The following is a 27810-nucleotide window of genomic DNA, read 5'->3' as shown; positions in this document are numbered from 1 at the left end:
GCTATAGAAAAGTAGTGGGAGATAGATAGATAAATATATTAGCTCCAGGCTAAACAAATCCCTGGTACCAGGTTAAGTGAAATGGAAGCTGCTCCAGGTCAATTAAGACACCTGGGGCCAATTAAGAACTTTCCAGAAGGCAGGGAGAATGCTAGGTTGATTGGGACATCTGAAGCCAATCAGGGGCTCACTAAAACTAGTTAAAAGTCTCCCAGTCAGTCAGGTGGGTGTGCATGTCAGGAGCTGTGGGAGGAAGTTGTGCTGTTGGAGAGGCTGAGTAGTACACACCTCATCAGGCACAAGGAAGGAGACCCGGAGGTAAGGGTGAAGTGGAGCTTGAGGAAGTGAGGGCTGCTGTGGGGGAAGTAGCCCAGGGAATTGTACGTCATGTTTCTAAAAGGTCAGCTACCATAGCTGATACTATTAGGGTCCCTGGGCTGGAGCCCGGAGTAGAGGGTGGGCCTGGGCTCCCCCCCAACCTTTGCCCCCTGATTAATCACTGAGACTGGGAGACAACAGAGACTGTGCAAGGAAGGATAACTTCTCCTCACCTCCCTTGCTGGCTTATGATGAAAATGGCTCAGTAGACTGTGACCCTTGTCTCTAGAGAAAGAAGGGTTATGTGGAGGGTCACAGTGAGCCTCTGAGGCTAGTGAAATCCTCCAGGAAACGCGGGACCCACGGAGGCAAGGACAGAGCTTTGTCACAATACTTACAACTTACGGGCCAAATCCTCTCATCTTATTGGCATGTGTAGCCAAGTGGGTAAGACTAGCAGGAGTTAGACTTTATTCATATAGGCTGGGGTTGTCTACATCATTGATGACTTCCAATTCCAAAACAAGACTATTGAGAGCAAATCTGCTTCTTTAGCAGGATTACAATGCAATATTTATTATAACAATGCAAAAATGTCTCTGCATCAGTGAGCTACAATTTCTAATTGTCATAAATACATGTAATGGCTTGCATGCTTCAGTGCTAGCATGAGAGACTAATTTTGCAGTGTAGATAAACAAGATTGTGGCTTCCAACAGACCATTTGAAGGGAAAATTGTCCTTGAGCTGAGACACCATTTTCTAACAGGGTTACAGTAGACTCTTGTGTGCTTAGACAGCTGTAAAAGCCACATTGATTGATTAATATACTGTTCTACAATTCAGATGTCAAACTATTAAGGGCTGAATTTTGATTATGGCTGTTGGGACACTACCATACACATAGCATGTAATGAGACTTGTTTGCTAAATTCAGTAGATGTTGGCATAGTTTGGAAAATGGGTTACTTTAACATAATTAAGGAACTTAAACTGTGTTTAAGTTAAAACATCTCAGTACTGGTTTCAACCCTTAGGGAAGTAGACCGTTCCCAAGGGCAGGTCATCTGGGAGCAACTAATTTCTTACGTGTACCATGCTATTAGTGGAGGGCGTCATGCAGAGAGAAGGCAGCTGTCTGGCGGTTGGGAAATGGAGCTAGCTATGGATTCATAGGATGCAGCAAGTCCTGTTCCATGACGTCTCTTTCCCTGTCCTGTTCTACTGATGTGACCCTGTTGTTGGTCACTGACTCCTTTCTCCCCATGCCAAGCCAGAGATGGGAAGGGACCAATATAAATCCTACAGTGGTTCAATGCATTCTGCAACCAAGCAGAATCAGGTGACCATCAACTGACTAGGGCTCTCAGGTGCTTGGAGATGAGGAAAGGCAAGAGTGATAGAAGAGACTGATTGACTTTCAATCAGACATAGGCACCTAATTCACTTTTGGAAATGGGCCTTACGCTACTGAGTCACTTAGGCACTTTAAAAAAAATTACCACTAGTCTCTTAAAGCCACCTTGGAGCCTATTCAAAGAAAGAAGTGATATTCCTATAGCATGGGAGAGCAAAGGTGAGGTAGCTATCTGTGGTACTGCAATGCAACATCATTTGTGTTTTAAGGGTGTATTTGACACAGTAGAAATGGGCATAGTAGAAATGCCTAACATAGAACTTTGCCCTGACCTGGGTTGGAATCTAACTACCCTCCTTACCCTTGGTAACATGATTATGTGCTGCAGATGAAAGATAAGATTCTTTGCAAGTAATTCTCTAATCCATACCCATCTTGAATTATCAAATATTTTTTTGGATTGGTAGCATTTGTGGTAGGCATAGCAGCTCTTCATCAGCAAGACAAACTGGGATGTATCCCCACCATCAAATGTTATACCAATCCAGAACATGGCCTCTGTTGCTAATACTGCTGTTGATCTCTTATAAGGTGAAGTGTAATTTTGATCACTGTAGACAACCATTTTAACTGTGAGCATCCTGATACTGCCCACAAAGACATTTAGTGAACTAAAGTAATAATTATATTTAGATTATACTGATATGTCAACTTTTGGGGCAAGAAAGTACATCCTATATCTAAGGAAACATACAATTTACAGATGTGCATTTTATTATTCAAACTCATAATGTGTAATCTTTCTTTTAGCGCTAAGTAAAGCTTGGAGTTTCACTATGCAAGCTCAATCAATTCTTGTTTTGTACTGCCATAGAACTTAGAGTTGCCAATCAAGGGGCTACCAGCTAGGGTGACCAGATGTCCCGATTTTATAGGGACAGTCCCAATATTTGGGGCTTTTTTCTTATATGGGTGCCTATTACCCCAAACCCCCATCCCGATTTTTCACACTTTCTATCTGGTCACCCGATTACCAGCAGCCAGTTTGGCCCCAGGCACAAGTTAGAGCAGCTACAGGGCTCAGCTGAAGTGGCCTCCTGGACTGTTTTGCTGGTCCTGAATTCCTGAATGGTAGTGCATTCTGGCCACACCCGCTCCCACTATTGCAACACCCTTCCACCAGGAGAGGGGAAGGGCAGAAGCAGGTGATGCAGCATTATTTAGGGTGGCTTTTCACTAGCAGACGTTTCCCCAGGCAAGGAATCCTCAGCTGGCTATTTAAAGAAGCTTTCCACCCCCTTTGTGTCACCAGAGCAGTGCAGAGGGTACAGAGTGGGAGCCTGGACTTGGACCCTTGCCTTGGCACCCAAGATATTAGCTTCTAATAGGCACTAACATGTCATTTATCGAGATGAATCATTTTTTCATTAATCCCATACCTTTATAATGGGCTCGATGACTGTTTCAAGACTGAATTTCATATCCAGTGGGAAGGAGCAGTAAAAATTAATTTTTATTTTATCTTGAATGATAATCCCATCTTCCAATAAAGAGTATTGCTATAGGGGGCATGTCTTTCATTTTTCTTTGGGGAAAACAATTAAACCATTATAGCTTCTGGATTTGGTAGATTTATATGGTACAGTATCTGCACGTAGTGCCATTCAAATTTCATCTTGTTGCAAGTATTATGAATTGCCTGCCTGGGTTTTTTTCCCCTCTCGGTATGAGGCAATCAAACAATCTTATCTGCTCATTCTTCTGTTTGAATCTATTCTCTCAGAACCTCAAATGATAGGTTCTCTGTTTGTAATAAATATATTTTATTATTGAGTGTTCAGAATCTCCAATCTAGATGAGAGCCCCTTTGTGCTAGACACTGTACGTGCACCTAGAGATTGGCCCTGTCCCAAAGAATTTACAATCTAAATAGACAAGACAGTCAATGGGACAGAAAACATAGGCACTGGGATGGAAAAACAAGGCAAATATCCTGCCAATATCTTAAAACATATTAGGAGAGTTAGGCAGTGCTTGGCAGTAAATACCAATGGTTTGATTTTAGGTCTGGGCTGCAAAGGAGCAGGCTGGATCTGGGTTCTTTAATCCACCATCCATATGCTTTAAGAGTTTCCAGCAATAAGGGCCACTAGCTTTATTTGGAGAGCTGAGAAATCAAGTACAGAGCTCAGTTTTCATGAAGAAAGGAAACTTTTTTCTGAATGTCCAATTCCTTTCCCATTTAATAGGTAAATGGTTGTATAAAATGTCAGGTTGAAAGTTGTTTGAACCACATTTTAAAAGAACACATTTCACAGGAGTTAATAGGTTTATTTCTTTGAGCATACAAGTGAGCAAATAATTATCCTTTAAAATCATAGTTGTTGCTTTAAACCACCTCTGTGTTGTACTGTCTGTGTGTGAACTTTGGCTAACTCTTTAGGCAAATCTTTGTATTTCAGTAGAACACAGCAATCAGATTCAGCCTTAGAGTTAGGAACAGGTGATCGTGTTTGGCTAAAATAAGAAATAACCAACTTCTTGACCAAAACTGGAATCATCCCTGAACCTTTGTAGATGTACAATAAAGTGCATTTCATGTTTTTGAACCCCGGCTGATTTATTTTTAACTGCTCCTCTACATTTCCTGCTTCCAGTCAGGGCAGGAAGCAAAAATGCCAAAATCCCACAAATATTTGTTCTCATTCAGGGCACAGGGTCAAATCTGTAGAGGTCTCTAGATGCCTAAGGGTGTACACAGCTACCTAATGGAAATTTCAAAAGTGCCTAACCCCTATGGACTTTAAAAATCTGGTCCTCAATCTTTAGCTGCACATGCTTATTTTTAAAATAATCCAGGTATTTGTTCTAATTTTGGCTCCATTCCCATGGTATGAATTCCCCCTTCTCTTGAAGACATGAGGGTTGCATTGGTGCAACAGGGAACTACTGTGAATGTGCATTCCGCAGGTTTCATTCACAAAGGCTAGGATGCTGATTGAACTTTGTCCTGTTTTCTGTAGGGCCTTAATCCTTTCTCTTGTGACACTATTTACTAATTAACTCATTCACCCAGGAATTAGAAAAGGCACAGGAAAGAAGTGCCTGGGGAAGAGGGGATGAGAGAGACAAACTCTCAGTTAGTCCCAGGAGAGATCTCCCACCTCTCCTATCCTTGATCTAAGGGGCTGAGGATTATGTGCTGTTGTAGATAAGGTACTGTGCATCACTGTAAAGGTGACAGGGGAAACGTAAATAAACTACACATGGTGCTCCCAATCAGAGTGTCTCTGAGCAGGCTGTGTGCACTGGAAAAGACAGGAGTGGAGGGTGCACCCTGACAATAAAAACATTGAAGGCAAAATGGAAGATTACTTTTAGAACTGATTTCAGAGTAACAGCCGTTTAGTCTATTCGCAAAAAGAAAAGGAGTACTTGTGGCACCTTAGAGACTAACCAATTTATTTGAGCATGAGCTTTCGTGAGCTACAGAACTGAGACATTGATTCCAGGTTAGGGGAAAACACCAGTAAAGTCACATTCCAAAGAGTAATGCACAGTGATGCACAGCCAGACAGTGATATTATAATCTCTCTTTATTTTCTTTTGTTTTTTGATGCATCCTTATATTCTCATGATGCGATCAAAGTTCTCATAGTGTGGAGCATCCTCATCTTCAGGATATCCTCCTATGGAATCTTTCCCCTTCACTGTGGAGTTAAAGTTCTTCTTTCTGTTTTATGACAGTCTGTTCCTCAGTGAGATCCTCTTTGCTTTCTCCAGAAGGAGTCTTTAAAAAATGAAATACACCAATGAAGTTCTGTGTTATAGCCTCTCATGATAAAAGAATCGCTTTAGTGAGTATTTGTTCTCCGTAAAATGAGTTTTAAAAATATTATAAGAACTTTAGATTTCTCTTTTACATCTTAATGAGATCAGAGCTAGTGCTGCTGTCACCAAAAAATGCGATCTCACACCCACACCTCAGCCCCTGGGCAAAGCTTAGATGAGATGCCGTTTGTGTGAAATTCTGATAAACTCTTGAAAAACCAGTCACTTGCACTATGTAATGCATGGGCAGATCTAAAAATCCTGTAGAGATAATGCTTTGTCTTTTCTAGTGCAACCTCAGAAGAGCTGCCCTTTGAGTTTGCTATTTGTATCTTCCCCAGTAATGGAACAAAAAGTATTCGTCCAACAGGGGATTTGCACTTCAAGCAGTGCACTGTGCAAAAAACCCCAGTGTCTCCTGCAGTACTGTGCTGGACAACTTTGGGTGTCATTCGATAAGGACAGCAAATATAAGCAGGTGGGCTAATGCCAAATGTTCTCCCTCGAGCAGTGCAAAGCACATCTTGGATAGGGTTTCAGACTGGCTGTAGAATTACCCTGCAGCCCTTATACTTTAAAGTGGAATAAGGCACCAAGAGAGAAATAGCAGAGTGCACATAGCACTATAGTAAGCACAGAGGAAAGTGAGTGAACGTGACTCCTACCCCTCCTTCAGACACATGACTGGAGAACCTTCACCACAGCTGCAGCCCCTTCATATGTACAGCAGGAGAAGAAGCTCTGCTTCCCAAAACTAGCTGCTTAGTCATTGAACCATCTCTAAGCCCTGATTGAAGGGTGAATCACATTCCTCAGTATTTCTCCATCCACCATCTCATTGCTTCCCTGTACCTTTACAGGGCAATTTCAGTGGCATCCTCAGTGCATCCTGGGCACCTTCCTTCTCACTCCTTTTGGCAGCATAGGCCCTGGATTCCAGTGAAAGGCAGACTATGCGCCAAGTTGTCCTTGCATATCCTTTCTCAGCAGAAGTTAGGTGTGAGGACTCTATCATTCCTTTTCTGTGTTTTCTACATGTATCTTGAGTCTCAGGTTGTTAAACTATATTATTTGTCATTAACTCTTTCATAATGAAATATGTGTAAATATGCAACTGAGTCAATATGGAGCATCTCGTGCATACATCGTGTGCTCAGCAGCAGATGAAGTCCAGCCTCCTGGAGACAGGTTGAGTCAAGGGCACCAAAACTTGTGGTTGGTGATCCAGGCTATAGTCCAATCCGGATCACAAAAAGGAAAGGAAAACATTGCAGTTACTTCTGCCACAGTGCTTAGAAAGGAGAGAAGCCCCTCTGAACTTAAAGGAAGTGGATAAAATGGGAGCTAGATGTGAACCTTTCCAATTTTCATCCCAACCAACTTCGGCTGAGGCTTTGATTTGTAAAATCAAAACCCAGTCAAAGTTCAGTTCTCTCTTGCCCAGATAGCAATTGCTTCCTGCTGCCCAGTAGGTGGCTACGCGAGCTTCTTGGCTCAGAGACCTGTAACATTAGCGTCAAGAAAAGAAGGATCATGTGTTGTAAACCCGGGTGTGGCTGAGTGGAAGGTCAAATCCTTTACCTTTTCTGCTGCTTCTACTTTTGGCTTGCTTTGTTTTTCTAAGAATTCAGCAAAAGCCTCAAGGGTGTATTCCCCATCATATACCACAACCTGAAAAGAATAGAAGGGTAAAGAATTATTCTATGCATAAAATGCCTGAAATCGGACCACAGCACACAGGGATTTCTGAGTTATGCGGGCTTATCAGACTCTGGACTCTTGCATTTAGTTTAAAAAGCCATGGAGAAGACTCAACAAATTCTAAAGTTAATTGGATATCCAGAATGGGGAAGGAGATAGATATAAATACCTGTGAGAAGAAAGGAGAGAATCCTGCACAAACCACACAAAGTACCTTAACTTATTATACTAGGCCTGGATCCTGCCAACTAACTATTGATGTCTCATGCATATAATTAAGCAGATGCATGCATTTTTTTTACAGAATAGAGACCATACAGAGTATGGGTGAGCTTTTCAAAGCTGCCTAAAACATTTTAATTGGAATTGGACATTGAAAGCTGTTAGATGGCTTTGAAATCCTCCACCTAGGATGATTAAACTAGAACAAGAGGAAGATGAACTAAAGTAAATTTGCCTATACTTAATGGCTGTGGAGAATACTTCATGTGTTGAGACAGAATGGCAATGCTGAATGTTTGTTTAGGGAGTTTGGAAGAAAGATCATTTCACACTGAGAGCTTTAGAATTCTCCAACAATCGCTGAATACAGCACCGTTTTAGAGGATTTTTCAAAACTTGCTGTGTGGGAGCTTAAGGAAGATTGTAATTGTGTTTAGCCATAATGTAGTGTAAGGTTGTATCTGCGTAACACAAAAGTGTCCACTTGTGATCTCAGCAACTTTAAACATCCTCAGGCAGTGTAAACTGATCTACCTGCACTGAAATAAATGAGACTATGCTGATTTATCCCAAAGGAGGATCTGCCCTGTTTGAATTCAAAATACTGTGTGCAAAATTCCTCCATTCCCTTCTGATTTCAGTTGACTTCCACCAGGTATTCATTTTGTCCATGCATTAAAATAGTTTGAATATGACAAGAAAATATATGGCTGCCTTATGTGATGTTTCCTTAAAAGTGCTCATGGCTTTTTAAGTTTCTTGAACAAAACAGTTGTTTTGACTCCTTCAGAGAAGATACATGTTCTCCAAAAAATCTTGAGCCTGTCTGCCCTCTGATGAGGTAATCAATGATAGCTAAAGCAGCAGGGTCTCAGAGCCTGAAGGTTTTCAAAGTGAGATAAACCACCCTCTTAAGCTGTCCTTGGGGTTTGCACTCAGGGAGAATTTTCAGCATCTCTCAGAGCATTCAGTTCTTAAGAGGATATAAATGTGTATGTCTCAGTGCCAAGAAACAAAAACGAATGTCAGCCTTAAACACCATCTGAAAAAATGCTAATTTATATTTTATTTGCACACAGCAAACAGGGAGTCAGTCTGTTTCATCAAAATATCTCAACTAGTGTCTGGCAGACCCAGCCACTCTTTCTGAGGTGTAAGCAGATAAAATATCTCCATGTTCCTTCAGCGCTGATGGTAACTGTCCCCATCAAATAGTTAAATGCCGACTATATTTTTTCAACTCTCCACGTTTACCTAGGGGATTTAAGAGTTTTCTGATTCAGTACGGTGGCTGATTGCTTTTGACAACAAAGTGTCCTCTTCATGTCAATGGTCACTATTCGCTTGTTAGAATAAACAAATCTTTATTAAGGCCAAGACTTCAAAAACCAGACCCCTGAGTAAGCACTTCTGAAAATCCGGCTGTTTACAGAGGTATCCAAATGTGGACTTAAGAGCTGAGCCCCCATCAGCTTTCTAGTTACTCATTTAGAACCCTAGCGAGGCTCCTAGTTTTGAAAATCTTGTTCATGGGCCGAATCCTGCTCCCATTGACTTCAGTGGGAGTTTTGCCAGTGCTATCAGTGAAAGCAGAATCCAGTCTTAAATGGCCAAAATCTAAAGGCATGGTTTGAATGAGGGACAGCTGACACCCCTGAGAAAAAATGGGTATTCCATAAAACCATCTTCGTATTGTGAGAAAGTGTCTGATTGCACACTGGTCAACTGAATAGGCCTGGGGCGGAGCATGCAGTAATGTTATTTTCCTCATGGCTTTATCACAGTCCTTTCAGGACAGCCTGAGGGAGATTATAGTTCTTGGAAGTCATGACATCCTCCTTACCTTAGTCCTAGAAAACAAGGACCTGATCTTGCTCCTATTGATGTCAGTGGCAAAACTCCCATTGATTTAGTGAGAGCAGGATCTAGCACCCAGATGTAAGGGGGGGTGGTATTTCCCTGTGGGGTTGGGGGAATCTTATCTCAAGGGTTTTACTCTCCAGGCTTTTCTGACAATGTGAGATTAAAGTGCCATCCAGAAAGTTACCACTATCTTCATCCAGCATAGAGCTCTTCCTATCTGTAATTCTTTAACAGTGAAAGGTGTTGGGTAGAGTAGACACTAATACAGAACCACCAGCCTTCCTACACCAACAAAATTCCTGTCTTGGGAGTTGGGCATTGCATGGAGCATTGTAATTACTATTTGTTGAAAGCTGACAATCATCTTGGTGCTGTACAAATATACAGAGATGTGGCTGCTGCCTCAAGGAATTTATGCTCAAGACGGGACACAGAGACAACAGTTCAGACATACAGTGTTCCCTATGTGCTGGCATGATTTTCACCTGGTCTGTTAGAATCATACGGGGTCATGTCTGAAAAGCTATGAGGGAGAAATACGTTCTGGGAAGAGATTGGCAGGAGATCATTTGGTGCATGAGAAGACAGAGACTAACCAATGCAGAAGGGTCAGACTGGAAGAAGATGCAAAGATGAGAATGGGAGAAGGCTACAAAGGGACCATTTATGAGAGAGAGGCTTACAGAGAAGGGAAACTCACAATTTTCATTGACCTTTGTCATACTAGCATTTAGTTCCCATCCCTAACATGAGAGAGGGATAAACACCACAGAAGTATTACAAGGAGCAAATATTTGTAATTGTGCTGTGTATTTCCTGCTCCTCTTTGTCTCTGACCATCTGCTTAGCATCTGGGCACCAAACTCCAGTCTAAGGCAAGAATGTGGTAGGAGAGATTGTAAGCTCTTTGGGGGAAGGCCCTATCTTTGTATTAGGCATGTACAGTGCCTAGCACAATGAAACCCTAATCCCTGACTGGGGCCTCAGAACACATCCACAGAATATAGATAATTAGTAATAGAAATCAGAAACAGCCTCGTGTGCCAACTCTTCATTAATTTTTTTAGAAAATAAAAGGTCATTAATATGTTTTAAAAAGAATATTGAGTGGAAAACTGCAAAGTGAGAGGGATGAGAATGTATACATTAAGGCCAGACCCATTAGGGATCTGCGGGGCTGCTGTTCAGTTCATTAGAAGTTGTGCATACATGTCCAAGGGAAAAATATCTCTCTCCCTAAGAGATTAAATGAGGGCAAGTACAAATGTCTTAGAATTTAATTTACGTGTGGGGCATGAGGAGAAAAATGAAAAGCTGAGTAATGTTTTAATTATAACAGTATCCTAAAATTGAATTTCTTGGATCCAGAGCTGGCGTTTTCTCTTCAATTAAATTATCCATGTGGATGGAGGATTATGACTATGTGGTTAATATATTTCTATTTCTTCTGTCCTTTCTTGCAGTAATACTTTCAGAACATTATGCAACATGATGGTACATTACATAGCATATTCTAGAGATAAGCAGCAATAGCAACAGCTCTTTGTTTTTTTTATTAAGAGGCACTTGAATTTGCTGCTACTATGGTGTGTGATATTGGCAAAGCGTTTCTGGCTAAGAGTTTCTGAAAAGCTCAGAGGACATGGCCTCTAAGACAATGTAAACGTGTTTTCATAAGCCAAACTGCTACAGAAACAATTCAAACAGGTAACATGAACAAAGCACTGAGGTGCATAAGTCCTGACTTTGGGGTTTTTTTAAAATGAGAGTTACACCAAGAAGCCCCTGCAGAATCCATTCTCAGAGGCTAGCACAGGATCATGGCTGTAGGTTTTTTAGAGGTTAGGGATCTGCAAACACCCCTGAGAGTCCAGGAACAAGAAAGAATAGTAAATATGTGTCAAAAGAATAGTAAATATGGCAGGTGACCAGCTTGGCTTAACAGTGAAATCCTTGCGGATCTTAAACATAAAAAAGAAGCTTACAAGAAGTGGAAGATTGGACAAATGACCAGGGAAGAATATAAAAATGTTGCTCGGGCATGTAGGAATGAAATCAGGAGGGTCAAATCGCACCTGGAGCTGCAGCTAGCAAGAGATGTTAAGAGTAACAAGAAGGGGTTCTTCAGGTATGTTGGCAAGAAGAAGAAAGCCAAGGAAAGTGTGGGCCCCTTACTGAATGAGGGAGGCAACCTAGTGACAGAGGATGTGGAAAAAGCTAAAGTACTCAATGCTTTTTTTGCCTCTGTCTTCACGAACAAGGTCAGCTCCCAGACTGCTGCGCTGGGCAACACAGCATGGGGAGTAGGTGGCCAGCCCTCTGTGGAGAAAGAAGTGGTTAGGGACTATTTAGAAAAGCTGGATGTGCACAAGTCCATGGGGCCGGATGCATTGCATCCGAGAGTGCTAAAGGAGTTGGCGGCTGTGATTGTAGAGCCATTGGCCATTATCTTTGAAAACTCATGGCGATCGGGGGAAGTCCCGGACGACTGGAAAAAGGCTAATGTAGTGCCCATCTTTAAAAAGGGAAGAAGGAGGATCCTGGGAACTACAGGCCAGTCAGCCTCACCTCAGTGCCCGGAAAAATCATGGAGCAGGTCCTCAAGGAATCACTCCTGAAGCACTTCCACGAGAGGAAAGTGATCAGGAACAGTCAGCCTGGATTCACCAAGGGAAGGTCATGCCTGACTAATCTAATCGCCTTCTATGATGAGATTACTGGTTCTGTGGATGAAGGGAAAGCAGTGGATGTATTGTTTAATGACGTTAGCAAAGCTTTTGACACGGTCTCCCACAGTATTCTTGTCAGCAAGTTAAAGAAGTATGGGCTGGATGAATGCACTGTAAGGTGGGTAGAAAGTTGGCTAGATTGTCGGGCTCAACGGGTAGTGATCAATGGCTCCATGTCTAGATGGCAGCCGATATCAAGTGGAGTGCCCCAAGGGTCAGTCCTGGGGCCGGTTTTGTTCAATATCTTCATAAATGATCTGGAGGATGGTGTGGATTGCACTCTCAGCAAATTTGCAGATGATACTAAACTAGGAGGAGTGGTAGATACGCTGGAGGGCAGGATAGGATACAGAGGGACCTAGACAAATTGGAGGATTGGGTCAAAAGAAATCTGATGAGGTTCAACAAGGATAAGTGCAGGGTCCTGCACTTAGGACAGAAGAACCCAATGCACCGCTACAGACTAGGGACCGAATGGCTAGGCAGCAGTTCTGCGGAAAAGGACCTAGGGTTGACAGTGGATGAGAAGCTGGATATGAGTCAACAGTGTGCCCTTGTTGCCAAGAAGGCCAATGGCATTTTGGGATGTATAAGTAGGGGCATAGCCAGCAGATCGAGGGATGTGATCGTTCCCCTCTATTCGACATTGGTGAGGCCTCATCTGGAGTACTGTGTCCAGTTTTGGGCCCCACACGACAAGAAGGATGTGGATAAATTGGAAAGAGTCCAGCGAAGGGCAACAAAAATGATTAGGGGTCTGGAACACATGACTTATGAGGAGAGGCTGAGGGAACTGGGATTGTTTAGTCTGCAGAAGAGAAGAATGAGGGGGGATTTGATAGCTGCTTTCAACTACCTGAGAGGTGGTTCCAAAGAGGATGGTTCTAGACTATTCTCAGTGGTAGAAGTTGACAGGACAAGGAGTAATGGTCTTAAGTTGCAGTGGGGGAGGTTTAGGTTGGATATTAGGAAAAACTTTTTCACTAGGAGAGTGGTGAAACACTGGAATGCGTTACCTAGGGAGGTGGTAGAATCTCCTTCCTTAGAAGTTTTTAAGGTCAGGCTTGACAAAGCCCTGGCTGGGATGATTTAGTTGGGGATTGGTCCTGCTTTGAGCAGGGGGTTGGACTAGATGACCTCCTGAGGTCCCTTCCAACCCTGATATTCTATGACCCCTGGAACCTAGGACAGCACAGGGATTGATTCAAGTCACCAGAGACTATGGCTGTATCAACTTCATCAGTCCAGGTCTGTTAAAAGTCTAATATGGTCTCATACTAGAACCTGATACTTGTGAGGGCTGTAGGCAAATATTTTGCCCTTTAGTTAGTTTAAACTCAGATTCTTGGCAGAAGTGAGTACATCTTGCTCCAAAAGAAATGTGTGAATAGACGAGGACCAATGTTTTATTCTCGCTTTCATGGCACCCTTCTCACATGCTCACTCATTCTGATGTGCACACACACACATTAAATGTGTCTCACCTGGTTATTGGATCCAACAGGAAAGAATCTAAAGAATGGATAGCGGTCTAGCATAACTAACTGGATGTCATTTGCTGTGAAGTCTATTTTGGCAATTACTATATTTTCATGATTTTCATATTTCTTGCCCAGCTCATCCCAAATTGGTAAGAGTTTCCTACAATCATGGGACCAAGGTGCATCTGTAATTTGAAAAACAAAAATAGATGTTCACAAATCAAACCTATGAACTTACTCCACTGCTTTCACAGGAATATAGAAAATGGATAGGTGCCAGAGCTGAAATGGGCATTACCCACTTATAGAAACAATGGGGCAAATCAAAAAGCACAACGAAGTCAGTAGGAATTTGACAGAGTAACAACTGAGCAAAATCTGAGTAAAAACCAGAAGTTGTTGCCTAACAAATACCTTCTCTTCTGGTACTACTTTTGGGTGGCAGGAAGCCTTGTGGCTCAAGTAGGTCCCAGCATCTCCATCCGTGTTACATAGCAATGCTTTACTATCCTGAATTTAGAAGGGAGACTGGTTATAGCCATAATCCAAATATGGATCTCCTTTGTGTGACTGACCCTTTTCTCTAGACTATACCAAACCAAAACTCCAGAAGTGAATACCTGGCCCCACTGAGATCAATGGTAGTTTTATTATTGACTTTAGTGTGCCTAGGATTTCACCCCAGATTTGAATACCCCACATTTTGGGGGTGAAAGATTCAAATTCCAGATCAAGATTTTCAGGTTGGGCCCCTCTCTTCTTAAGGTTTGGGGAGAGAGAGGGAGAGGGATCAGAATAAGCACTCAGAATGGCAGAGGCATCTCTGAGCCTGCAGAATCCGGTATTAAATCTTCGGAGAAATGGCTTTCTCATGAACTTCCTGTTGTTTCTGCATCAGTCAAGCCAGAAACATCATCATTTTGGCACTTCCATTTCAGATCTTGGGTGCAACCAAGAAGGGAATAAGCAAGCTAAAATGTTACAGAAATAGAAAGGAGGGAAGTTATCTTAACTCTTCTGAACCTCCATCTAGAATGGCAGAAACCTTGCAAGAAACCTTGCTGACTGTGTAAAATTTCCATCAGCAAGGCACCTTACAGACTAACAAATTTATTTGAGCATAAGCTTTCGTGAGCTACAGCTCACTTTTGCGGATACAGACTAACACGACTGCTACTCTGAAACCTGTCATCAGCAAGGGTTGACTTTGCTTGCGTTAGAAATGGAATCTGAAGGGCCCTTTCAGCTTCAGATCCAAAACAGAATCTAAATTATCTAGTTCCAAGTGTTGACTGTGAAACCATGAAACTCACAGGGGTTTGGATTCAAGGCTCCATTTTTTGGCTTATCTCTATTTTTATTTGAAAACCATTCACCTCTCCCTCATTTCATGCGCTACACTAACAGCAATTGCCAAACATCTCTTGAATACATTTGCATATAGCAAAACTGCTGATCATAATAGTATAGAATTAAATCCTTCATCATAAAAATAAACACACAAAGTCCTAGCAAATCATCACATGACTTCACTAGAGAGGATTCCATGGTTGACCAAGACCGTCAACCCAAATAAATCTTTCATCAGTTCAACAATGCAGTCCTTGTTACAAAGTATCTCTTGAAACAGCAAAATGTCAAGTACACACAAAAATGATAAGGAAAGCCAGTGCATCAGAGGTGATGGATTATGCAGTTCCAGGATAGGACTAGTCTCTGGTAGAGTGTTGGAACTTCAGTAGTGTTGGAACTGTAGTTCCTTGCATGTGGTTTCTTTAATAAAATAAGCAAACATATCTCAATTGAAATGTAAAACTGGGGTCCTGAACATTTTGTGCAGATATGGTTGTCCTGGTCAAGTTCCAATTTGCTCATGCAGTTCTGCCCCCCTAAATTCCCATGCATTTTCAACCCAGAAAGGTATTCATCACTTTTCTTTCCTAAACCTGAGTGGTGCAGTCTTGGGCCCTTAAACACTTTCCACCTTCCTCTCTGGTGCTGCTGTAATTCAGCAACGGATGAAGGGGACCCTACAGATAGTTTGCAGCCAGCTTTGGGATCCTAACCGTGTAAGAAGATTATTATCAAGATTCAGTTATTAGTATGTCCAGGGGAATTTTTCTGTGGGAGATGATTTGATCGCTTAGAAGTCCAATTACTGCCCTTCCCCTCCCTGTCACCTTGGAAAAATAATTGTGAAAAATAGTTCTATGGCTCAGATTAGGTCAAAAGGTCCAAGGTTCAGAGAGGGTCAGCAGCAGGAGCAAGCCTGTTAGGGGACTGGATTGGGTATCTTGTTTCATGTGGAGGCAACTGAAAGGAAAACGAGGCTGCAACAATGCAGGTTTCTCCACCATCCTTCTTACAAACTGTACCTCAAAAGTGTGGTGATAACCTGAGTACATGCACATCTTTCTTCATGTTCATTGTTACCTGGCATTTTCTGTGGTATTTGTTTCCCTGAGGCCCACCTTGTTCCCATGGTGTTCATCAGAATACCAGCAAGCTTGGAAACTTGCCTACATTTTAGGAAAGCCTAACATTGGCATTATAGGGCTAGGTTTGGTTTTGGGTTATGCACCCGTGCAGAGGCACAAGGGGGAGTAAGAGCTCATGGGTTACTTGGATTGTGGATCTGGGTGCACAGAGTGACTCTGCACCTGCTATTTCCACCCTGGAGCAGGGGGATGGGGAGGTGGGAAATAGGCAGAGCTGCTCTGCTGGTTGTGGAAGGGAGAGTGATCTCCTGCCATTTAGGTCAGCAGGAAATGACTTCCTCTCAGAGGTAAGGGGAGCAGCAAAGGAATTGTGGCTCCTTTTCTGGGGCACCCCTAGAACATCACAGTAAGATGTCCTCCACTTGCCATGGGATGTGTCTATGGGACACAGTCTAGTTCCTATACTATGGCACATTTGAATGTTACATTGTGCAATGAAATGCCAAGATAGCTTTGTCTTTCATCATCAAGATTTCACACCGCCTTGGAAAGTATTGGCTTTAGGCAGTGATGAGCTGCCAAAATCTTAACAACCAGTTCCCTCCTCACCCCACGAGGGGGTCATGGCCCACCTCCGCACCCTGGGAACTCCTGCCCCATCCAACCCCCCGCGTTCCTTGACGCCCCTGCCTGGACCCCTGCCCCCATCCACCCCCCTCCCCTGTTCCCTCACTGCCCCCAGAACTGGGCAGGAGGGTCTCATGGGCCACCGTAGTGGGTGCCCACCCCGCCCGTAAGAGCTAGAGGGACCTGCAGGGGGGCGAGGTGGGCAGACCCAGCGGTGCTTACCTGGGGCAGCTCCCAGGAAGCATCCAGCAGGTCCCTCTGGTTCCTAGACGCGGGATAGCATAGCTGGGGGGGAGCAGGGGGAGCGGCTGCTGCCCCCACTGATCACATCAGAAGTGTCTTAGGTGCCAACTCCGTGGGTGCTCCGGGGCCAGAGCCCCCACGGGGAAAATTTGGTGGGTGCAGAGCACCCACGCACAGCTCCCCGCCCCGCGCCCAGCCCCAGCTCACCTCACCTCCGCTCCGCCGCCTCCCCCTCCCCTGAATGTTCCGCCCCCTCCCTTGGCTTCCTGCGAATCAGCTGTTCGCGTGGGCAGCCTGGGAGGGCTGAGAAGCGAGTGGCGGCTTCGCACTCAGGCCCAGGGAGACAGAGGTGAGCTAGGGCGGGGAGCGGTTCCCCTGCGTGCCCCCTGGGTTACCTGATGCGGCGCAGGTGGCCCTCCTTGCCCCCCCCCACCCGAGCTCACCTCCACTCCGCCTCCGCCTCCCTGGGCCTGAGCGCGAAGCTGCCGCCTGTTTCTCAGCCCTCCCAGGCTTCCCGCGCGAACAGCTGATTGTCGGGAAGCCAGGGGTGGGGGGCAGAGAAGCAGAGCAGGGCAGTGCGTTCAGGGGAGGAGGCAGAGGCGGAGCGGAGGTGAGGTGAGCTGGGGCCAAGCACGGGGTGTGGTGGGGCTGGGCGTGAAGCTGCCGGTAGGTGCTCTGCACCCATCAAATTTTCCCCCTGGGTGCTCCAGCCCCAGAGCACCCACGGAGTCAGTGCCTAAGGCGCCACTTTTGGCTGGTTGTTAAATTTAGAAGCCCTTTTAGAACCAGTTGTCCCTCACAGGGGTGGGGGTGGGGTAGATTATGTCCTCACGGGACAACCGATTCTAAAAGGGCTTCTAAATTTAACAACCGGTTCTAGCGAACCGGTGCGAACCGGCTCCAGCTCACCACTCGCTTTAGGGATTCCTATACAGAGCAATCTTAAGTCAGTACATGAACCACACTGTTTCCTTATGATATGGCACAAATCTTCCTATAATGCTTTGAGCAGACAGCAACAGTATATTAATTATGTAATGTATAGTGCTTTGTTTGATACAGAACAAATGCATTTGCATTTTCACATCAAAGTGATCATGTTAAAACAATCTAGAATGATACTCACAGAACATTACAAACACATTCTTGGTCTTATTAAAGGCGACCCTGTTGAAGTTCTTTCCAACAAGCATCTTAACAGGATTCTTGTCCCAGTCCTCTGGAATTTCTTCACTAGGTACATGTGGCTAATCAGAAAGAGAAACAGGAATATGAAAGTGAAGGGGATATCAGGAAGCCGTATTCTGGTTCAGGTTAAAGTGAGTCCAACTGGACAATACTAACCCAATGCCCTTACTTACTATACCTAGCTTTTTAAAATATTGTGAGTCACGTCAAACCATAAATAGGTTACTTGAACCTACACGATCCAGTTGTCCTACAAAACCTGGCTGAATAACAGTCAAAAGCTAGAGAACTATAGAGCTTGTTTATTGTGGAAGAGGAGTGAAGTGGCTGTATAACAGGGGTGAATGCCACTGCCTAGATTTCTCCATCCCCTCCACATGGTTCCTTCCTTCCTCTTGATGGAAGCTGTTAAATATGAAGGTAAATCAAGCTTCAGAACATTGAAAACGCAATACAATTTACAGTGTATCTGTCTTGGAACGTATGTGGCATGAATGTTCTGATACCTCATTGTGATAACAAGATATTCTAATACGAATAGGGAGTGATCCAGCAGGAAATAATTGTAGTGAAAAGGATTATAAGGAGTCACAAAAATAAGGAAACCCACGTTCACTCACGACAATTGCAAGATCGTATAATTCATTGCACTTTTATAGAAACTATCAGGATCTTCTGTAGCATCTTCATGCAATCTCAAAGCTCTCAAGTATTAATGAAGCCTCATATCACGCCAATGGTGCAGGCAAATATTATTATCCCTACTATACAGATGGGGAAAATAAAGCTCAGAGAGGTTTCATGGCCTTATTTTCAGAGTTGTTCACCCTAAATGCCAGTTGAAATTAATGAAATTTAGAGGTTTTCATCACCTTTAAAATTCAGGCCATAAGCGACTTGCCTAAATTCACACAGAGAGTCATTGGCAAAATCCTGTGGTCCGTCTCAGTTATCCAAAATAAGGGAATAGACCAGTATGCGCTGAAAATGGAGCACATGACAGCAACAAGAACAAGCTTGTAAAATCAGAACCAGGCTAGTACAGGTGGTAGATTATGAATTTAAATGACATTTTCACTTTATTTTTGCAAATGTGCTAGAATCTTCAACTGGCGTCAAATGGACGTCTGATTCTGTCTCTTCAGAGAGGCATACCTTTGCTTTCCCATCTAGGTAGCTGTGACAGAAGCTCCTTAGATTCTCCACGGTCACCTCATCTGCAGGCATTTTGTACTTTGCGTCACTTGTCAGGTTTAAGATTCGCACCGCAGGGACGTCGACCTCAGTGATGCGAAAATACTCAAAAACGCGCCCATTTCTGGTTTCATTCGTGTCCACCAAGATGAACATTATCTGGAAAGGAAAACAGCAGCATGCTGGACGGATATCCAGCTGCATAGCATTGCATTATACCCTAAAAGCAGAAGGTCTATTACCTTAGAAATAGCTGTGCAGTTGTTCACACAAATCAACATCTTTTGGATTCGTCCACAAGGACCTGCATCAACCAGCTCCATCTTTCACTTTGAATTTCAGGTTAAAAGAAATTAGAGTCTGGACATGAAACTCAGTTAAAAGCTACTGAATCTGAAGATGAGTTTGGATATGAAATTTCACCCTATGTTTGGGAATTCAGTCCAAGGGCTTTGGCTTAATCCATCGGAATACAGGCCAGATTTGAAGTTTAGATCCAGAAATGAACCTCCCAAAACTTGGCATTGTTAGGATCCAGGCCTATCTGCCACTGGAACTCTGAAAAACCATATACTGAGTGTGATTCACCCAGCAGTTTTGTAAACTTTTCTGTGCCCCAGCTCTGAGATAGTAACAACGTTCTAAACCAAGTATGTTTCGGCTTTTACTGAACCTACTTGATACTGCTAAACTACACAGAGCTGCAGGACACTAATATTTAGATTTATTTCTCAGTCTGGTAAATTATATTGCTCTCTCCCACACAATCAAAGCTATGCTCCTTGCCCTGGTAAGTTCTCATAGCCCTGCATTACATGACAAAACTTAATAGTACAAAAATCTGAAATATTTATAATCCAGGTGTCTTTACCAATAGTAAAGTAAAATGATTGGTGGTGGTTTTACTACCGGATGAATTCTCATTCTGTAGCACTTAGTGTGTTTGGAGCAATAGCAGCAAAATTGAATAACTGACAGTGGAGACTACTAGAAAGTGCTGTTTTTTACTTATTCCCTCTCCTTTGCTACCCACACACACACTTTGCTGCATGAAACAGTGTCCTACAGATTCTTTGCAAAACCAGGTAAGGTAGAACTGCTGGTTTCAACTGTGGCCAACAGCAACTTGTTGAAATTCCCAGAATGGCATTTCCAGATGACATAATAGACTAGAAGTTGAGCCTACACAAGTACTGCTAAATGTTTCATGGCTGGAAGTTCCTCTTAGGGTATGTCTACACTACGAAATTAAGTCGAATTTATAGAAGTCGGTTTTTTAGAAATCGGTTTTATATATTCGAGTGTGTGTCCCCCCACAGAAAATGCTCTAAGTGCATTAACTCGGCGGAGTGCTTCCACAGTACCGAGGCAAGCATCGACTTCCAGAGTGTTGCACTGTGGGTAGCTATCCCACAGTTCCCGCAGTCTCCACTGCCCATTGGAATTCTGGGTTGAGATCCCAATGCCTGATGGGGCTAAAACATTGTCGTGGTACATGGTTCTGGGTACATGTCGTCAGGCCCCCCTTCCCTCCCTCCCTCCGTGAAAGAAAGGGTAGACAATCGTTTTGCGCCTTTTTTTCCTGGGTTACCTGTGCAGACGCCATACCATGGCAAGCATGGAGCCTGCTCAGCTCACCGTCACCGTATGTCTCCTGAGTGCTGGCAGACGTGGTACTGCATTGCTACACAGCAGCAGCAACCCATTGCCTTATGGCAGCAGACGGTACAGTAGGACTGGTAGCCGTCATCATCATGTCCGAGGTGCTCCTGGTCGCCTCTGTGAGGTCGATCAGGAGCGCCTGGGCAGACATGGGCGCAGGGACTAAATTTGGAGTGACTTGATCAGGTCATTCTCTTTAGTCCTGCAGTCAGTCCTATTGAACCATCTTATGGTGAGCAGGCAGGCGATATGGGTTGCTAGCAGTCCTCTTGTACCATCTTCTGCCGAGCAGCCATGAGATGTGGATGGCATGCAGTCCTTCTGCACCGTCTGCTGCCAGCCAAAGATGTAAAAGATAGATGGAGTGTATCAAAAAAAGAAATAGACCAGATTTGTTTTGTACTCATTTGCAACCTCCCACACCCGCCCCCCGTCTAGGGGACTCATTCCTCTAGGTCACACTGCAGTCACTCACAGAGAAGGTGCAGCGAGGTAAATCTAGCCATGTATCAATCAGAGGCCAGACAAACCTGCTTGTTCCAATAAGAACAATAACTTAGGTGCACCATTTCTTATTGGAACCCTCCGTGAAGTCCTGCCTGAAATACTCCTTGATGTAAAGCCACCCCCTTTGTTGATTTTAACTCCCTGTAAGCCAACCCTGTAAGCCATGTCGTCAGTCGCCCCTCCCTGCGTCAGAGCAAAGGCAGACAATCGTGCATCTGAGTTGAGAGTGCTGTCCAGAGCAGTCACAATGGAGCACTCTGGGATAGCTCCCGGAGGCCAATACCGTCGAATTGTGTCCACAGTACCCCAAATTCGACCCAGCAAGGCCGATTTAAGTGCTAATCCACTTGTCAGGGGTGGAGTAAGGAAATCGATTTTAAGAGTCCTTTAAGTCGAAATAAAGGGCTTCATCATGTGGACAGGTGCAGGTTTACATCGATTTAACGCTGCTAAATTCGACCTAAAGTCCTAATGTAGACCAGGGCTTAGTAAGGGGCATATGTAAGATCAGAAATAGGCTTGATAGGAATGGTCAGAAATAGGTTTGTTGTGCATAACACAGTTAGAATCATATTTTTAAAGCATCACTTTCCCTTTGGGTTTACTTCTAATTTTATTTCCCCAGACCATTTTGCTTAAGGACCTATGCCAGAAAAATGGTTCTGAGAACTATTGGAAGCGGTTTGATAGCAGGCAAACTGACAGCAATATATTCCAATCAGTAACATTGGAGGGTGTTTTTCAACTGATCTTTGACATCTGACATTTGCAAAGCAGGACTCTAAAGTAAAATGCATCACAAACCTTTCCTCTAAATTCCACAGCAGCAGACTCATAATCTTCATAAGTCTTGTTGAATGTCTCTGAGTTCTTAGGGGTGAACAGCAGGATGTGAGTTTCAACAGGGACATCAAAAATCTTCACAGATGTCTGCAAAACAAAAGGCTCAACATCTGCTCCACTCTCTGGAAGCAGAACAGTGAATCACATGCTCAAAGTATCAATGCCATTCAGTTAACTGGGTTTGCATATTTTACTTTGCAAGACTCATATAGTTCCCCATCATTTCCATAACCCTGGGATTTTGCATTGTTTTAAAGAACATAAAGTGAGAGAAGATCAGCAGCTGCTAAGTGGGTTTCCTGCTCAAGGAAAACCTCAGCATTATTCATAGATTAAGACCAGAATGGACCATTATGGTCCTCTAGTATGACCTCCTGTATAACACCAGGCACAGAATTAATGCTAGCTGTAATTCTCTAAGTAAAATATAGTGTCGTCGATAAAGACTATTAGGATCAGCTCACTGAAAAGCAACCAAACACTTGGCAGCTGCATAGCCATTCTTAGCCTGAGATTTGAAATATGATATTGATCTTTACAACTGTCTGATCCTGTTTTCAGCTATTTACAAAACTGGTAGGGTGAGTCCTCAGAGCTAGTAGATGTGTTTGTCTGGTCAGTAGTGATGGTCAGCAGGAATGAATAAAAGATTGGCCATCAATTCAGAATAGATCCGCTTTGTTGAACGAGGCTGCAATTTCATATAAGATTTTCCTGTGTGGTTTAACAGACGATAGAACTGCACCATGATGGAGTTTCATAGTCTGAGTTCTCCAGAAAAGAGGTCAATAGGGGAATATTGAGGGATATTTTTACTGTGCTCTCAAAACTGGAGGAAAATGTCTTACAGTGGGATTATAGCTCTATAAAACACGTGCTGTTCTGGTGTAGGAGGCTGTATAACCGTTATGACAGTTTTCTGCATGAGTCCCTCTGTGCATCTGCTGGAGCGGTCAGTGCTGCAAGCCAGTTTGAGATCAGCTGTTAGGTGTGACACACACAGGGTTCTCTCAACGAGATTTTACATTTGTTCTTCCTTTGCTGCTTTTATTAATCTAACATAGAAGTCACTTGGAGTGGAACCATATAGTGTACTGGAAACATGTATGGTAAACAGAACAGCTAAGTAAACTGGATTCCCACTCTAAATTCTGACGAGCTTCTTTGACCAGCTCAACATAGCCCCATGCTGGTCCTGGAATTCCAATAGCCTAAGAGCAACGTATTAAAGAGATGATCATTTTTCACAGGAATTCCCTCTGCTTTAGCTCTATTTAATTCCATAAAGTGAACATACCTCAAGATTATACTCGGTGACCAAATCCATGGTAAAAGTTTTAATTAATCTGGTAAGATCCACTTTGTTCTGCTTGCCATCTTCAAACACTTCATTATGTACAGGTTTTCCCTTGAGTAATAATAAAGCAAAGTTTTTAGAGCAGCCATCTTTATCCTCGACTGTAGCAAGCATGCTGTCATTAATTAAACATGTTGTTTTCAAATTTACTTTTTCTTGTCAGTAGCAACTAACATTTCATAACTCTTCTATAATAAATGGCACCGTGAGGTTAGTAACATGGTTGCAGCTAAGTGTCAAGATAAAGCTGACATTTTTAATTTACTCCATGCCAATAATCCTAAAACACTGTGTATGCACTCTACATTATAATACAAGACCCTTTCAGTGCCTAAGCCTCATGAAATAGCAAGCGAACCTTCGCTTTGACAATTTCTTGGTCTGGTTTGTTTTGTAGCCTAATTGTCAATGTTATTTCTGTATAGTTTTGTAGTTGTCATTTTGTTTGTAGAACGCTTCTTCCAAGTGCAATTTGGGGAAAAGGAAAAAGATCCCTTGCCAAAAGTGATGTGCTACAGAAGCACTGAGCATCCACAACAGTCCATCAGTCCGGCAGAAGTTGTCAGTGCTCAGTGAATTTGAAAATTGAGCCACTTCTCTTTAGGTGGCTAAATATGGCTCCAGAAGCCAGAATGCAGGCACCAGGTTTCCATCGTGCACCCATTCCCACCTTCTTGAACACAGCAATGGTGTTCTCTCGGATGCCATAGCTCACAAAAACCTCCTCGCTGACTGTCACCCCGAAAGGCAGCTCTGGCACGTCTCTGGCAGTCTCATAGAAAACTTCCACTGCTCCGCCGTGACGTTCCTGTAGAACAAAAGCCGTGATTTATAATCACCGGCATCCTGTACAGTGCTGGCATGGATGGGAGTTAGGAGCAGACCTCTGAGGTGCACGGAAGGGAGTAAACACCCACACTAGCAGGGCTGGCTGCATGACCTTTTCCAGATAGTGTCTGCTGGGCTGATGTGGCATTCACACAGAATCACACAGAATATCAGAGTTGGAAGGGACCTCAGGAGGTCATGTAGTCCAACCCCCTGCTCAAAGCAGGACCAATCCCCAATTTTTGCCCCAGATCCCTAAATGGCCCCCTCAAGATTGAACTCACAACCCTGGGTTTAGCAGGCCAATGCTCAAACCACTGAGCTATCCCTCCCCCCACTGAGCTATCCCTCCCCCCTGATCTCCCTAATTCTCTGATCTCAACTCCTATCCTGCTCCATTCAACATGGACCTGCCTATTCCTCTGGTCCACCATTGCTCCAGGCAAGTCCTGGCCTTGGGAGGGACTGTCCAAGTGGGAAAGGTGTCATGGCAGCCCCAGACACCACTTCTTCACCCCTTCCACACAGGAACAGTGAGAGTCTCACAAAGAGAATCCCTTCTGTGCCAGAGATCAGAAAGGAAGGTCTCTACTTGATTGAGGACCTACCTATTGACGTGTCTGAATTGTTTTGCCTATGTCTGATGCTTAGATAGGAGGCTTTTCAAGGCAGAAACCTTGTCTCCTAAGTCTGTAGGATAGTCAGCATGCTGTCAGCCCCCAATTAATAGTAAATAACAATGATGAAAGGCAACAGTTCCTGCAGCTTCCATTTAATTAGACAATTATCTCATGCTAAATGAATAGTAATTTATATTCTGAGACCTTCCGACACATTCTGGCAGTTGCATTCGGTGAGCGATCTGTGACTAATAGAAGGCCAAATCCGGCTCTTTATTTCTTTTGGCAGTGCTTTATTCTATTGGCTTCCACCTGCTGTATTTCTGACATGCCCTACTGCATGCTGATGATAATCTATAGCCATTTCATTCTCCAAATGGATTCACAAATTCCAATCAAAGAAGTCTGCAGGCCCTATATATCAGCTCAGTCCAGTAACACTATTACACTGGGCTGAATTGTGAGTCCTTTTGTGAGTTGCACCTTAGTTCATGAATGATTTCAGAGGGGCTGCTTGTGGAGCAAAACTCTAGTTAGGGTGAGCATTTTCACTTCTGGCCCATTGCTTTCAATGAATACCCTGCCTCTCCCCCTATGGCAGCAACATATTTCTCTTGCCCCAACAAGTTGCCCCATAAATAAAAGTTGGAGTATACATTAGAGCACATTATAGTAATAGCATTTTAGGCTTGATAAGATTAAGAATGTGCTCAGACACCATGGTGATAGGTGAGTTCAAAATACCTGGACAGACAGAAGAATAAATACCAGCTTAGTTAGAAGAAATATGAATACAGATTTAATTATATTAAAGGTACAGAGGGAACCATGAAAAAGTAAGAAAATTCAGTACTGTTCTACTGACTTTACATTGCATACCACCGCAACTTTTACAGTGTCACGCTGAAGATTTACTTTGTAATGGTGCATGGTGCTTAATATTTTTTATCCCTAAGTCCTTCAGTCTTTCTTCAGTCCTTGAAACCAGTGGCAGTTTGCCTGAGTAAAGAGTGCAGTATTTGGCCCATGTGCGGTATAATATTTTATTAATTCTGAACTAGGAAATCACGGTAGCAGATTTTCCAGCGGTCAGCAGCTAAAATCTGCAGTTTGTGAGAACTTTACAGTAATCTGATTCCAAGCACACTGAGACATTCCCTTCCTTTAAATGAAGTTGTTCAACCGAAAATGTATCCCAGTGCAATAGATTATATTTGCTGGTTTTCAGCAAAACTAAATGATAAGAGTCAATTTTTCACTAATGCCTCAAAAATTGGGCTCATAATTGTTCATGTCTATGGTTTTACAAGTGCAAGAACTCAGATCTTTGCATGAAAATCAGTTAATTAGACGGCTGGTTCTCTACCTGAGATTAGAATGTGCCTAGCCCTGCTTGAGCCCCTGGTGCAGTCACAAGCCTGGCCCAAGAGGAGCACCAGGCCTGTTCATGGGTAGCACCAACAATGCTATAAGCCTCTCCAAAGGGGAAAGAGAAGGGGGTGGAATGATGGCAAGTCTATTGCCCTGTTCTACATCAGCCAGTAGTGCTGGGATGTTCAGCAGGGAGCACTCTCCCAGGACATAGCAAGAGTTACTTTGGCATGGGCTGTACCAGCACAGCTCCTGGATTACCATCAGGCACTCCTACTGAGACTGAAGACCTCTATGCATATACATACAGAGAAAATACCATGGGAGTGAGGCTTTACAGCTACAGCCTGGCCCTGACCCAAGTATTTGCAAGTGTAAAAATGTATACAGGAATAAGTGCATGGCAAAAAACAAACAAACAAAAACCCTAGCAAAACAGTAGGCCCAGTTTCTGAGGCCAACTTTAGGCATCTTTGGAAATATGGTCCTTGGTGACAATGGCAAAAAATGTGAGTCCAGGTCACAGGCAAAATGGCCTTTGACTTTCCATTGAATTACCTTAAAAAAGCCAATTACTGCCAAATCTTCACAGTTGATGATAGCTTCAGCTTGATCAGTGCTGTTGATAACTACAGTGCTGGGTCCTATTCGTCTTCTCAGCCAGGTAATAAATGCAGAGGCCTCTCTGACTCCTTTGGAACAAGGAAAGAATTAAAAGGACTGTCAAAGAGAATTACAAAAAGGCATCAGTTTTCTGAACAACCAAGATGACAAGAAGTGCACAAGGTTGTTGAGTCTAAGTTCATTTGAACTCCATGCACCCCTGAACCCTCAGCTATTGGATAATTAAAGGTGGACTTAAGCACTGAAATTCAAATCCAGATTCCAATCCCCTGAACAGGTTCAGGGTATCACAGTGCAATGTTTGTGAGTCGTCATTGTACTTTCTGGGTTCTCTACAAACAACAATTGGGCATGTTGCCAATTAACTGTTCAATCACAGATTTTATGGGTGTTTTGAGGCCAGGGCTCTCAAACAAGTCGGAAAGCACAGAGCACAAAGATTCATGTGGCAGGTATGTGACTGCAAGGCACCCATGAGCTATACAGAAATATCAACCTGTGGTGTAATCCGACAACACTTCAAACCAATTCCACAGTTTATTGAACTATCTATTGAGTTAAAGTAGGTGTTAGATTTGTACCTCTTGCACAGCAGAAGAGATGTAATAGGTGCTGAGGCATAATAAAATGCTTCTTCAGTATTAGAGCTCAGCTTTTTTGGTTTACAGGTAAGAATTAAGATCCAAATGGTCAAGTCCTTTAATTCTGGGTGCTCCCAGCTTTTAGCTACAGAACTACGTGTTGCCAGCTCTCACAATTTTGTCACAAATATTATGATATTTGATTATTTTTTCCCCTTAAATCCC

General features: G+C 43.4%; 1 protein-coding gene across 6 annotated transcripts in view; it reads right to left on the bottom strand.

The window, feature by feature from the left end:
* Nucleotides 1–5151: 5151 nt before the first annotated feature.
* PDILT (protein disulfide isomerase like, testis expressed) overlaps nucleotides 5152–27810 on the bottom strand; it is a 64785-nt gene continuing 42126 nt past the window's right edge. For all 6 annotated transcript variants that reach the window (XM_073362265.1, XM_073362266.1, XM_073362263.1 and 3 more), the window contains 9 exons: nucleotides 26939–27072; nucleotides 24232–24369; nucleotides 23502–23612; nucleotides 22166–22291; nucleotides 19154–19351; nucleotides 17937–18057; nucleotides 13506–13687; nucleotides 7088–7177; nucleotides 5152–5465 (listed from right to left, as the gene is read on the bottom strand). In XM_073362265.1, the coding sequence (XP_073218366.1) occupies nucleotides 5394–5465; nucleotides 7088–7177; nucleotides 13506–13687; nucleotides 17937–18057; nucleotides 19154–19351; nucleotides 22166–22291; nucleotides 23502–23612; nucleotides 24232–24369; nucleotides 26939–27072 (1172 nt within the window). In that variant the 3' untranslated portion in view covers nucleotides 5152–5393. The remainder of the gene's footprint in view (nucleotides 5466–7087; nucleotides 7178–13505; nucleotides 13688–17936; nucleotides 18058–19153; nucleotides 19352–22165; nucleotides 22292–23501; nucleotides 23613–24231; nucleotides 24370–26938; nucleotides 27073–27810) is intronic.

This window comes from Lepidochelys kempii, chromosome 10, assembly GCF_965140265.1.
Source record: "Lepidochelys kempii isolate rLepKem1 chromosome 10, rLepKem1.hap2, whole genome shotgun sequence".
In the NCBI taxonomy this organism is placed as follows: Eukaryota; Metazoa; Chordata; order Testudines; family Cheloniidae; genus Lepidochelys; species Lepidochelys kempii.
The sequence above is the reverse complement of the archived record's forward strand: the minus strand, read 5'-3'. Positions and strand labels throughout refer to the sequence as shown.